The sequence below is a fragment of the Podarcis cretensis genome (genome assembly GCF_951804945.1).
Source record: "Podarcis cretensis genome assembly, chromosome: 14".
Classification (NCBI taxonomy): domain Eukaryota; kingdom Metazoa; phylum Chordata; class Lepidosauria; order Squamata; family Lacertidae; genus Podarcis; species Podarcis cretensis.
The window spans coordinates 44,852,962-44,866,144 of record NC_137183.1 but is presented as its reverse complement, the minus strand read 5'-3'; the positions used below and the strand labels follow the sequence as shown (position 1 = coordinate 44,866,144).

Sequence of the window (13,183 nt, the reverse complement as noted above, 5' to 3'; positions counted from 1 at the left end):
ATATATAATGAGTTGAAAAAGGTATTTAAGTATACCTTCACTAAGAAACCAGAGGCCTTCCTTCTGGGCATTGTCGGCCAGAAGGTGTTAAAGAAGGACCGAACATTTTTTATGTATGCAACAACGGCAGCAAGGATACTCATCGCTAAGAGCTGGAAAACTCAAGATCTACCCACACTGGAAGAGTGGCAGATGCAGCTGATGGACTATATGCAACTGGCCGAGATGACTGGCAGAATTCGAGACCTGGGAGAAGAGAGGGTTGAAGAAGACTGGAAGAAATTCAAGTATTGTAATTTGGTTGAATGCTAAGAAGGATGCTAGATCATAAATAATTGCCTACCATTGAATTAGATTTGAATTTGACGATAAGTGAGATTGAGGGAAACACAAAATTTTTGGAGATTAGATTAAATTAACTGAACAAGATTTAAGAACATAAATAAGATGCTAAATTGCTGGAAAAAATTTATAATGATGTAAGTGGGAGTGGGAGACGTGAGGGAGTCCAAAGAAGTTCTGAAAAATGTGTTATGATACATGTTATATTGTTTATTATTTTTGCATTTTGTATTTAAAAAAATCTCAATAAATATTTATATTAAAAAAAAAAAAACAGCAGAAGTCAAAACTCCTGGGTTTGACTGCAGATTATTGCCGTCTAATGCCCAATCCCCCTACCCTTTCCACTTGGACCTGCTGCTGGGAAGAAGAGATGGCAGCTGGGGACCACACATTCAGTTGTGACCCAGCAAAGGAGAAGCCCTGTCTCTCTCCACTTTTCATCAGCTAGAAAGGATAGCTCAGCTAGTATAGCCTGAGACACTTAATCTCAGGGTTGTGGGTTCCAGCCCCATGCTGGGCAAAAGGTTCCTGCTTTGTAGGTGTTTGGACTGAATGACCCTTGTGGCCCCTTCCAGCTCTGCAATTATATGATCCTAAGGTTCTCCAGGTGACTGTTTTTTTGCAAAGTGGTGGTAGTTATTGGGGGTAGTGGAGTAGAATGCCAGAGGCGAAGTGATCATTTTATTTAGAGAAGCCTGGGAAGGAAGCGAACAACACAGTTCACTGATGCCTTAATAATTTTATGTAAACCACTTTATAAGGCTTGCCTAAAAGGCAGTATAAACACGCTGAAAGTATATTGTAACACTTTATTGTGGAACTCAACAAGGTACTTATCAAGGAGGAATGATCTAAGGGCCAACTTTCATTCTCCTCCCATAAATGTATACTCCAGTCTAGCCTCACAGGAGGTGATAAAACCACTTGAGTATTTGTGTTTATTATATCAAATGCCACCTCCTCCAAGGAGCTAGGGGAGCATAAGGCAGTGGGCTTGGTTCTTTCCTTCTCTCCCGCTTACAACAAGTAAGCTCTGTGGGGTAGGTTAGGTTGAGAGGGAATGACTCCCAAGATAATGCAGAAAGCTTCATGAGCCAACAGGGATTAGAATATGGGGCTCCTTGACCACAGCTTAACATGCTAACTACACTACCACACTGGCTCCATGGTACCAGCATCATTGCATGTATGGTTCAGGAATCTGGTTAGCCACGCTGGCACTGCTGACCTTGAGCCACAGCCTGGTGCTTTGTCCTCAAAACAACTTTCTAGCTGGCTTTACAGAGTTTCTTAAATACATAAAGTAAAAATAAAATAGGATGACCCAGTTAAACTTTTAAAAATCATTACTGGCCACGCACTTCTCTTTCATAACTGCTTGTCTGAAGTATAAATTGAGATTGTAGAATCTCAATTATAATTTGTTTTAGTTTAAAATGGAACTGATAACAGGTCAACAGGGAGGGCTCATTTACATAGAACAAGAAAGCAAGCTCCCCATACTGTTCTGCATAACAGCTCTCACTGCTGCTTATTTAATCTTACCCGTTTTCAGCCCCCACTCTACTTTCAGCATAAAATACTACCCAGGAAAAATCTGAGCAGACATCATGAGAGTCAGATCTAGCACTGCATTTGCCTGCACTATAGGACTGAGGTTTGCTGCTGAATCAATTCACCTGTCATTTTTTGCTCTTCCAGAAGCAATATGGCAACTTAGATAATTTCAACTCATTTCCTGAAAAGCCAGTAGGGTAATCTGAATCATTCGCTAGAGTCTATGGGGGGGGGGGGAAGCCATCCCCAAGAAATCCAATTCCCCCCTTTCAAGACTTATACATTGGTTCATGCTCTTAATTATGTTTAAAAAATAAATAAAACCCTTACCTTAGGAAAGGTGGTTTTATAATGCCATTCATGTCAGGTTTCTGAAAATGGAAAGAAAGTCATAATATGAAGCACTTAATACCAGGAATTATATGATATTCAGGTAAGAAGATAGGTTTGTGAGTATTATTTACTACTTCTTCCTGTTGCTGCCATTTCAATGTGACTGTTAGCAGTAGATCAAGGCTTTCAAGAAAGCTGCATTGACTGGTGCCAAAGCGGATGGCAGAAACACATTCGCAGTAACAATTTCACCAGGCTTTCATCTGGATCTTTCAACCATAGCCATTGTGGTTAAAACCACAGTTTCACTGGGGAAGATTTGCTTACTAGCTGCTGAAGCCAAACAACATAAAATAGGACCAGCACCTTAACAAGCAATGCAGTTGTCAGAAGCCAAGTGTTCTGTGGATTCCCTGGGGCAGAGCTGTATGACCTGTAACTTCCCCAGCTGAAAGCAGCCCACAAGCAGGGCCGTCTTTACCCAGGGGTGCAAGGGGTGCGCCAAATGCATACCTCTCAATTGGCGAGAGGTCAACAACTTTGGCCTCCCCCCTCCCAAATAAAAGCTAATTTGGGGGTGGCTAAACTAAATTTGGGGGTGCTGGGAGGATCTTTGCACCCTGGCGGCACATATGCTAAAGACGACCCTGCCCACAAGACATGCATTGTGTCCTGCCAACTGCTTGACAACCGCCATCCTAGTTTCTAAAAACTCAGGCAAGCAGCAAAAACATTTATCAAGTTTACCAAGTCCTCTGGGAGGATGTGTGGCCACACATTGTTGTGCAGGCCTGCCTTAGGGTGCCTGGAATGACATATTGGGTGAGGTGTGTCTGTTTTCCTCTTTGTTACCTTCCAGGAAGAGTTTTAAAACACTCCTGTTTACCGAGGTGTTAGGCGGCTGAAAGCTGTTGTTCCTGGCAACCTTGGAATTATTGCTGTGAAAGCAGGTGATAGTTTTCAGATGTTTTAAATACGTTGTTAATTTGTTTTTACTGGTATTGTTTTTAACACTGATGTGGCCCCGGGCTCCCTTGGGAGGAATATAATAATAATAATAATAATAATAATAATAATAATAATAATAATAAAAATTATTATTTATACCCCGCCCATCTGGCTGGGCTTCCCCAGCCACTATTAAAAGTTTCCCTAAACAGGGGTGCCTTCAGATGTCTTCTAAAAGTCTGGTAGTTGTTGTTCTCTTTGACATCTGGTGGGAGGGCGTTCCACAGGGCAGGTGCCACTACCAAGAAGGCCCTCTGCCTGGTTCCCTGTATCTTGGCTTCTCGCAGTGAGGGAACTGCCAGATGGCCCTCGGCACTGGATCTCAGTGTCCGGGTAGAACGATGGGGGTGGAGACGCTCATTCAGATATACTGGATCAAGGCCGTTTAGGGCTTTAAAGGTCAGCACCAATACTTTGAATTGTGCTCGGAAACGTACTGGGAGCCAATGTAGGTCTTTTAAGACCGGTGTTATGTGGTCTCGGCGGCTGCTCCCAGTCACCAGTCTAGCTGCCGTGTTCTGGATTAGTTGTAGTTTCCGGGTCACCTTCAAACGTAGCCCCACGTAGAGCGCATTGCAGTAGTCCAAGCGGGAGATAACCAGAGCATGCATCACTCTGGCGAGACAGTCCGCAGGCAGACAGGGTCTCAGCCTGCGTACCAGATGGAGCTGGTAAGCAGCTGCCCTGGACACAGATTTGACCTGTGCCTCCATGGACAGCTGTGAGTCCAAAATGACTCCCAGGCTGCGCACCTGGTCCTTCAGGGGCACAGTTACCCCATTCGGGACCAGGGAATCCTCCACACCTGCCCGCCTCCTGTCCCCCCAAAACAGTACTTCTGTCTTGTCAGGATTCAACCTCAATCTGTTAGCCGCCATCCAACCTCCAACCGCCTCCAGGCACTCACACAGGACCTTCACCGCCTTCACTGGTTCTGATTTGAAAGAGAGGTAGTGCAACAACCCTCTGTACCCAGAAGGTGGCACTGCAGTTCTCTCACAAGGCTACAAATGTAGTCAGTTTCACAGCAAGGACAATGTAAGAGTAATCCTGCCATTTCAACAGAATGTATCATCTTCTCACACAAACATATGCTAATATAGGTTTCATTTTATTATTACCTATGGTACACAAAGAGATAGAATAAATTAACTCTATAAATCAATGCAAAAAAAGAGAAGATGTCAATATGTTTCCCTGCAAGCAATCCCATTATTTGAGTGTTAAAATACCTGAGAGAAATGAGCAGTCTAAAAACGACATATTTAATGAAACATGAATTATGCCAGCACTCACTCAACTATGTTGATATACATCACATAGCTTATCTGTAACTCACCTTGAGTCCCCAGAGGGGGGAAAGGCGGGGAAGCAGCTGAACAGAGTGGCAAGGCATGATCCCACCTGCAGCCCTTTCATAAAAGGCAGCTTACAAAATGAAGGTGTGGCATGCGGATCAGGCCCAAACTAGGCCCACTGATGTCATATGACAGTAGTAGGGCCAGCTCATACAGGCTCATTTTAATTGAACTCTTGTGTTGCTTGATTGTAGTTTTAATGAATGCTGTTCTATTGTTTTACTTCAGTGTTCCTTTAATTTAATGGAAGTTGTTTTATTAATCAGCGGATATAATTTTAAAAACGAAAGGGACTGCCTGACCACCTCTCCCGCCACCAGTACTCTAATTTGCACAACAGCATTTGGTTCCATATTCAAGTTACACAGCTTAGAATGGCCTGTTAATTTTTCTATGTCCTCATAAAATGCTTTTCCAAAGATGAGTCCCTCCAGAATGTACTGGGGTAAATTAATGGCAAGAAATACAGTCCAGTGATGCTCAATTCATACAGTAATTTAGCTGGGCTCTAGTCACCTCTTTGCTTGTCAAACAAATCACAAAGAACTCCCTGTACTGCTTGCTTAGCAACTTTCTCCAGTCTAATAAATCTGTAAAACTCTTGCTCTCATAATTGCTGTTAAAGGACTATTTGTTGATCAAATTAGTCTCACTAGCTGACCGCAGACCTAAGTGAGTCAATATAGAATTCTGACACTGTACGATGGTTAAGACTTTTTCTTTTATCCAAAAGAAGCTAAGACTGCAAAGCATGACAAAATATGGGCCAGCTGAGATTTAACAGTATCCCATAGTTCAGTGTTTCCCAACCTTGGGCCTCCAGCTGTTTTTGAACTACAATTCCCATCATCCCTGACCACTGGTCTTGCTAGCTAGGGATGATGGGAGCTGTAGGCCAAAAAACATCTGGAGGCCCAAGGTTGGGAAACACTGCCATAGTTCAGTGTTAGGAGAATGAGCTGCAGTGAGCCTCAGACACTCCCCACCCCTTCCAACATGGCCACAAGGAGGAGTTTGGAAAAAAGTGTGATTAATCTTAATGGTGGCTAATTGAAATAAACAAGCTTCATGAACTTTGGTTCAAAAATGTATTGTTTCAACTAAGCAGAATTAAGAATGGTGATGGTTTAGGGTTCATGCCAAGCTGCGGTTTAACTAAGACAGAAGCTTTGATTTTGCTGCTGCACCAGAGAGGAAAGACTGTGTATGGAACATACATGCCTTAGACACTGTGAGGCTTATTCTTGTAATACTAAAGCATAGTATAAGTGGACATTTAACTGTTCTTCTGCCATGTGAAAACTCTTGCTGACTGGGTAAGAGTAGGAATCATGTCATTGTTTCACTCCTGCCAAAGGTTTTTTTGTGACCCTTCAAACACCTTATAACTCAAATTTATCTTTTTAAAATTAAAAAATAAGCTTATTGATACTCCTATAGGCACCCCAGTTAGATACTGTGTTGCCAAAAGGTCTTTTTGTGGCCATCCAAGCCCCTCACTCACCCATATGTCATCAAAAAAATATATTCTTATTACTGACCATTCCTGTGGGTTCCCTGCTGTGATTCTGTAATGTGAAAGGGTTAATATGACCCTTCCAAGAACCCCCCAAATATATATATATATTTTTTAAATTAGTAACACCCACATTTACAGTTTGCCCCCCTGGAGGATTGACCACGGGAGAATGTGATCCAAAAAAAGGTGAACAACCACTATTTTATACTGTATCAGAGACTAAGTCAATGTTAAGTACTTTAGCCGCACTGACTAGGATGAAAAAAGTCAGCCTCTTTTTCCTCCTGGGTTAAACAAAACAGTAGGCACAATCCACAAGGATGTTCTCTTGAACAAGCTTTCTGGAGTAAATGGGGTATCAGTAAGAGCACTGCTCTGGATCTGCACGGCTCTAATTGCTTCCAATGGGATGCGCTCTGGAGAATGTGCTTTCACATAACGCCCAACAACTGGAATGAAACAACTCAAGCTGTTTGTATTTCTCCCTGCAAGTGTGACTCTCTGTATACAAAAAGTGATCACTATGAAAGTCTGGAATTTGATGATCCAGAATACCTTTCTTCAGCCTGCAAGGTCTCCCTCTTTTAAGAAAGCCTTTAGAGATTTGCTGATGTTTTCGGGGTACTTATTTGAACTGTTTCTAGTCACAAGTCATTATGCTTGTAACTGGAATGCAGATACATTTGATGTCTTCTGCATTTTCTGTGTATTTATGATTTTCAGGGAAAGCAGCATATAAGACTGAGAGAAAAGCATTATATAATTATCAGGTTTTTGGATGCTGTAAGCCAGAAGGAATGGTGAAGAAGGGCCTGCTCAGTGGCAGTACCCCATTTGTGGAACTCTTCTTGGTGGAGATTCAGTTTTCCTTCACATTGCCATCTTTCAGATAACAACTGAAAACATATTGGTTCCCTCATGTCTTTGCTGCATAGCTGGAGCGCAGTTTAAAAAAAAAAAATGCTGCCTGCTACATTTTGCTTTAGTTGCTGATTTTGGTTTTAATCATTGTTTGTATTGATTTACTCTGTATGGTTATTCTTAGCTATCCTGGGCTCCTTCAGGAGGAAAGGAGGGATACAAAAATGAAATTAATAATAGGTTGCATCCAACTAAGCTTTACTCAGAGTAAACCCATTTAAATTAATGGATCTAAGCCGGACATTTACATTAACTTTAGTGGGTCTTCTCTGCATAGGACTAATATTGAATATAATCGAATAATGTTTTATAGATGATTAATCTATTTTGAAAAGTGACTTAAAAATGCCTGTCTATGCATTTGCCTTTAAATACCTTCCACATTTTGATTGCACACTTTTGTCACTAATTTTAAAAAGCTACATATTGACAAGAGTACTCAGACTATGTTGCAGATTCCAATTTTATACCAGGATTTTAGTGGCATGCGATTTGATCAATAAGAAGGTAGGATGCATTCCACTTGATCTCTTATCCAGTTCAAACACCTGACACCTGAAATGCTAATTAAAGTTACTGTAGCTATTAAATATTTAATTCTGTCCTACTGGTTCTCCATTTAATTCAGGTACAGTAACTAGCTGAGAACCCTGTCTAGCAATTAATTTGATGGAAAGAGGTACATCTGGAATCAAGAGAAAATTTGCTATGGAATTACATACATTTAGGACTTGTAAGTAATCTGTCCCATTGTGTGTGCTTTAGCTCTAAACAAACCTGTTACAGGAAAGCACATGAAACCTTTCAAGGAAGATTAAAAATAAATATGCAATATGCATTTTCTCCAAATATTTTTGAAGACTATGTTCCAGAGAAATGCTACTTACTGGTTGCTATTATGGAGTCAAATATATGAAAGAGACGTGGATATAATCTCATATTTCATGAGGATATTTCCATGTTCATTGAGATTTGCACAAAACTAAACAACGCTTCAGAATGCAGCATGCAAATTCACAGGTATACTCACAAGAGAGGTACTTTCTGGTTTGGCTACTGGTGCTTTAAGAGTAGAACTTTTAGAAGATTCCAGCCTTGCTTCTGAAGTTGCTCTTGTTTGTCCAGGTACCAAGTAATCTGGTGGGGGAAGGATAACCGTACCTCTCTCTGCTAAGTTTACTGAGCTGATGCTTCGGATATGTGCAGGACTAAAGGAAAGAAAACCAACCATTAAAACTAATAGAAACAATGAACAGGGCAGTTCCAGCTCACTGTGAATTTCCTTTTTGCTCCTTGGGGTTAGAGTAGTTGATTTTTATAGATAGAGCCTTCAGATATTATATTTTTCTGAGGGGCAGAAACCCTGTCTTCCCATTTGGAATTAGGAATGTGAAGCATAGCTAATCTAGCAAGACATATACCCAACTCAAGAAGAATGACAGGCAGAAGAATGTGTCCAAGGGTCAAAACTACTGCGCATCTGTGCTCCTTAAAACTTTGTTTATGCTCAGAAAACCGCAATGGGCAGAAAGAGATGAGTGTACTATTACAGACTGTCCTGTGCCTTCCAAGAAAGAAGCCTATGTTTGCCAAAATCCACTGTGTCTGTTAATGCTTGCACACACTTACAGATAGATTAAACAGAGCATACAAGTGGGAAATTACCCATTGGGTCTGACATACAGTTTTGCCCTGTTTGACAAGCTACTGTGCACCCAGTACAGCAGGTGTAAACTTGTACTGAATATAGATTGTGTTTGCTTAGCACTATGTGAGGCCTGGTATGGTAGTGTTAGACTAAACTGGGGTGGGCTTAGTTCTAATATCTGCTCAACTTTACTGAGTAGCTTTGGGCTAATTGCTGTCTCTCAACCTAACTCCACCCACAGGGTTGCTGTAAGTCTGAAGCATGGGAGAAGAACCATGTATGCCACTATGAATTCAGGGGAGAAAGGATGGGATAAAAATATAATAACTAATGTAGCATGGGGTAGTTCTATTAATTTCAACGGAGCTACTTATTTGGGGTTGGTTAGAGTGGTCCAAGTATGACAAGATGGGACATAAATAAAGGTATAAAAGTAAGTAATAACGTTTAAGCAAGATCATAGATGGAATCTACACACATATAAAAAATGCTGTGAAAATGCTTTTTTAAAAAGCGTTTTGAAAAATACATTGAATTTGGCATAGCTCACTGTCGCCACCTAGTGTCACATTTGTATACTGCACCTTTCAACACATTTAAAACATTTTATTTGCAGCTGTACAGCTGAGTCTATACAGCTGAGTTATATTTAGGGAGACTGCTTTTATCTTTTGTTTTAAAAGCACATCCCTTGAAAGTGTTAAAATGTGCTATATAAATCCTAGGGGAAATAGTATTACCTTGGCACTGGCACACGAATCGCCTCCTCTACTGGTTCTTCCAGAGGCTTTGTGTATGATGATGGGAACCATCCTTTTCTAGAATGGAACATAATAATAAATTACCACCTTATGGAAGCTCCAAATCCTATCCTTTAAAGCAACTGCACGGTTTGGAATAGCAGTAGACACGCCAGGATTGCTCCATGCTCCCTCTAGGTTCAGAGCAGGATGCAGCTGAGTTCCAGTTGCTGGAGAACAGCAGGGGAAGGGAGCTCATGTCCTGATTGTGGGCTTTCTGGAAGCATCTACTGTGCCACTGTGAGACACAGGATGCTTCCATCAGATTCCCAGGATGGTTTATTTAAAAAAGGCAATGACATTAAAACGTAAATGCAGAAACTTAAATGAAAAGGGCATAAAAAGCAGTATAATGCAGTCAATTGGATTGAAGCTGTAGCTAAAAAGCTCTGGAAAATAAAAATGCACCTTGCCTGGTGCCAAAAGGGCAATACTGTAAGTGGCAGGCAAACCTGCATGGGGACAGAAATACGTAACTGGGCTCCCACCATCCATTAGGCCTCTCTCTGGTATCTCTTACTATCTTCATCTCAGATACTCTGAAGACCTACAGTACACCTTCTACTGAAGATAATAAAATCATGGCAGGTATGTATAGAGTCAGGTGGTCCTTCAAATATGCTAGGGGTTCTTAATTCTGATTTTAAAATTACAAAACTGCTCCTGCATCAAAATTTCTCTGTAGGTCCATCTGGCATTCCTACAGCTGACAGCATCCAGAACATTTAAGCATCATTAACAATAAACCGAGGGTGGGGGATGAGGAGCTCCACTGCTTTAAAACTCTCTTCTCATCTTGGAATCAGGAGACATGTGGATTAACTTACGCTTTAGTCACATCATGTTCTCCGTACAGCCAGCCATCCCTTTCTTCAGATATAAGTAGTGTGATGATATCTCCCTGTGCAAAACTAAGTAGAGTCTTGTTACTCTCAGCGGTGTGAGGAAATATTGTTTTAACTTTTGGCCGTTTCATTATATTTAGTCCTGTGGCAACAGAGGTTGATCGTGATAAACTGGAATCATCCGCGTGATCTGATTAACAAAAAAACAGCAACATAGAACTGGATCAAACAAAAACAAGTTAAAATGGAATTGAATAACAACAATGAACACTTTTCCTATCCTCACTCAAACTTCCAATTAACTATGGGGTTAAGTGCACAAATTAAATTAAGTTTTTGTATTTTAACTTTTACCTTTTGTAAACTGCTTTGCAGGTTTTTTTACAATCAAGTGGTGTATACATTTTATGAAACAAATACATTAACTAAAATAGTCATTTTCACAACAATATGCCTTTTCAACACACCTACACACACACACACACACACACACACACACACACTGCTTACCTGTTGAATTATTTAATCTCTCTGAAGGTGCCTTTGGGGCCATTGACGGGTTGTTAAACATGTCAACTAAAGGACTAGTATAGGCTCTCCCTGTGGGTGCAGGGGGTACTCTGGGGGAACTTCTATGAAGCGAGTCATAATTGTTTCCAAGCTAGTGACACAAAATTAACATTAAGCATCAGTACAATGATATAATGTCATATATCAACAATTTTATCCACACATGCAAACAGGAGTAGAAGGTTGAAAAACACTGGGTATCAACTCAGTGCAGATCCATTGAAATTAATTGGCACAACTAATATGGGTCTATTCTGAACAGAACTCTGTTGGAGACAACCTGTCATTTTTCTTTGAATATTTCAGCAGCTGGGTTAAAAAACTTTATCCAGTATAAGGCATGATAAAAAGCATGTGGATGGGGGAGATCTAGATTTCTACCCTTCCATATGGCGCACCAGTTGAAGATCAGAGCTCTAATACCATTTGCCCCCATCAGCAGGAACATAAAGCTCTGAGAATGTAACTTAGTTGCTGCTTTAGAAGTCATAGGTTGTATTCAACACAGCATTCAACTAACTGATTGTTTTGTTGTGCAAGGAGAAATCTCTCTTGTTTCTCCCTCTGCATCCGCTAGGGTGGAATCTACACGCATATAAAAACCGTTCTGAAAATGCTTTGTTTTTAAGCGTTTAAAAAAATACATTGAATTTTCCATAAGATTCACCGCCGCCATCTAGTGTATATTGCACTTAAAACAGACTTAAAATGTTTGCTGTATAGCTGAGTCCTAAGTCTGTTCTGTGGTTCTTGCAACTATTTAGTTGAATACTGCCCCATGTATGGAACCTGGAATCATTTTAACACATTTCTCCTTTTCCCTACCCAGCTGTTGCTCTCAGGAAGGAGCTTGTAATCAACAGAGAATTCCTCACCATACTGCTTCTTTCTATCATTGGCGAAGGCAAAGGAGTTCCTGATATTGGAGTGGAGCCAGGGGTCTTTATCTCTTCTATCATGGTCATGATTTTCTCCGGCACTTTGGTAGCATCACTGCAAGTTTCTAACCAATTAGGCAACTTGGCGTTAAGTAACTCTGAGCACTACAAAAAATATGAGTGAGTTAAAAATAAGAATATATGCTTTTCAGATTAAAATCTTATCTGTGTGTACATATATCTTTAATGCAAGGTTCTTGCCAAATTCTATTGGCAATGTGAACTATAACATACTGTAGCATCTGCATATAGCTTGTTTGGAAAAAATATACTTCCCCATCACAGAAAAGCAGCGCTTTATGTATTATCTCCTACAGAAAATAAAAATATAAAATTCTGTATGAAACATGCTTACTTTATAGTGATGTAGTCACAAACAATAAACCACCACAGGCTCTGTGTTGTGGCTTGAATTTTCATTTACAGGTACAGTTTTTCCAATAATTTAAATGTCTTGTGTCACAATCAAAGAAAATGGAGCCTAAAATGAATGCCTTTAGAGTGTACTCTGTGTTGTGGAAAACCTCAGCATCCCCACAAAACCAAGTTTTTCTGACAACTTAGCGTCTCCTCTCATACTAACCTCTACATGGTAATACTGCATGTGTTGAGCAAAACTGCAGTGCTTGTCAACCAGAAAACAGAATCTTTTTTTCTCTTCAAGTAGAGCTTCTCTGCAACCTTCAGCAATAAATCTTTGAATATCACTCTGTCGAGAAGTCACTGTTTCCAAATACTAAATAAATTAATAAATAATAGATCACAACAGAGAAAACTTGACACATTCTTCTTACACAACTCGGATCCAAAAGCAACCTTAATGTCTTAATCCAATCTCAAACAGAAATAAACAACGTGGTTGCCGTTCTCTGATCTAGCAATAAATTTATCACCTATAAATGCATTTATCTAAATGCTACACCTGCAAATCAATGCAACACTTCCAAGAGATACAAGGAACATCACACCCTTTGAACATAATCAAGTCTAAGATACAGTTGTACCTTGGTTTTCGAACAGCTTAGTTCTTGAATATTTTGGCTCCCGAACGCCGCAAACCCGGAAAGGGTGTTCCAAATTTGTGATCTATTTTTGGAAGCCGAACGTTTGACGGGGCTTCCATAGCTTCTGATTGGCTGCAGGAGCTTCCTGCAGCCAATCCGAAGCTGCACTTTGGTTTCTGAATGTTTTGGAAGTGAAACAGACTTCTGGAATGGATTCCATTCGACCTCTGAGGTATGACTGTTTTCAAATTGGAGATAGAATGGCTTGGATCTAGAATTTCATGAGTTAAAGCCATTCACTCGGCGGGTTTTCCCATTCTCCACCTTCCCATCATAG

The 13,183-nt window shown here is 40.5% G+C and overlaps 1 protein-coding gene across 2 annotated transcripts in view; it reads right to left on the bottom strand.

The window, feature by feature from the left end:
- BAIAP2L1 (BAR/IMD domain containing adaptor protein 2 like 1) overlaps positions 1-13,183 on the bottom strand; it is a 61,500-nt gene that overhangs the window by 5,887 nt on the left and 42,430 nt on the right. For both annotated transcript variants that reach the window (XM_079953861.1, XM_079953862.1), the window contains 7 exons: positions 12,426-12,578; positions 11,780-11,947; positions 10,845-10,995; positions 10,317-10,524; positions 9,430-9,507; positions 8,072-8,249; positions 2,233-2,273 (listed from right to left, as the gene is read on the bottom strand). In XM_079953861.1, coding sequence (XP_079809987.1) covers positions 2,233-2,273; positions 8,072-8,249; positions 9,430-9,507; positions 10,317-10,524; positions 10,845-10,995; positions 11,780-11,947; positions 12,426-12,578 — 977 coding nt within the window. The remainder of the gene's footprint in view (positions 1-2,232; positions 2,274-8,071; positions 8,250-9,429; positions 9,508-10,316; positions 10,525-10,844; positions 10,996-11,779; positions 11,948-12,425; positions 12,579-13,183) is intronic.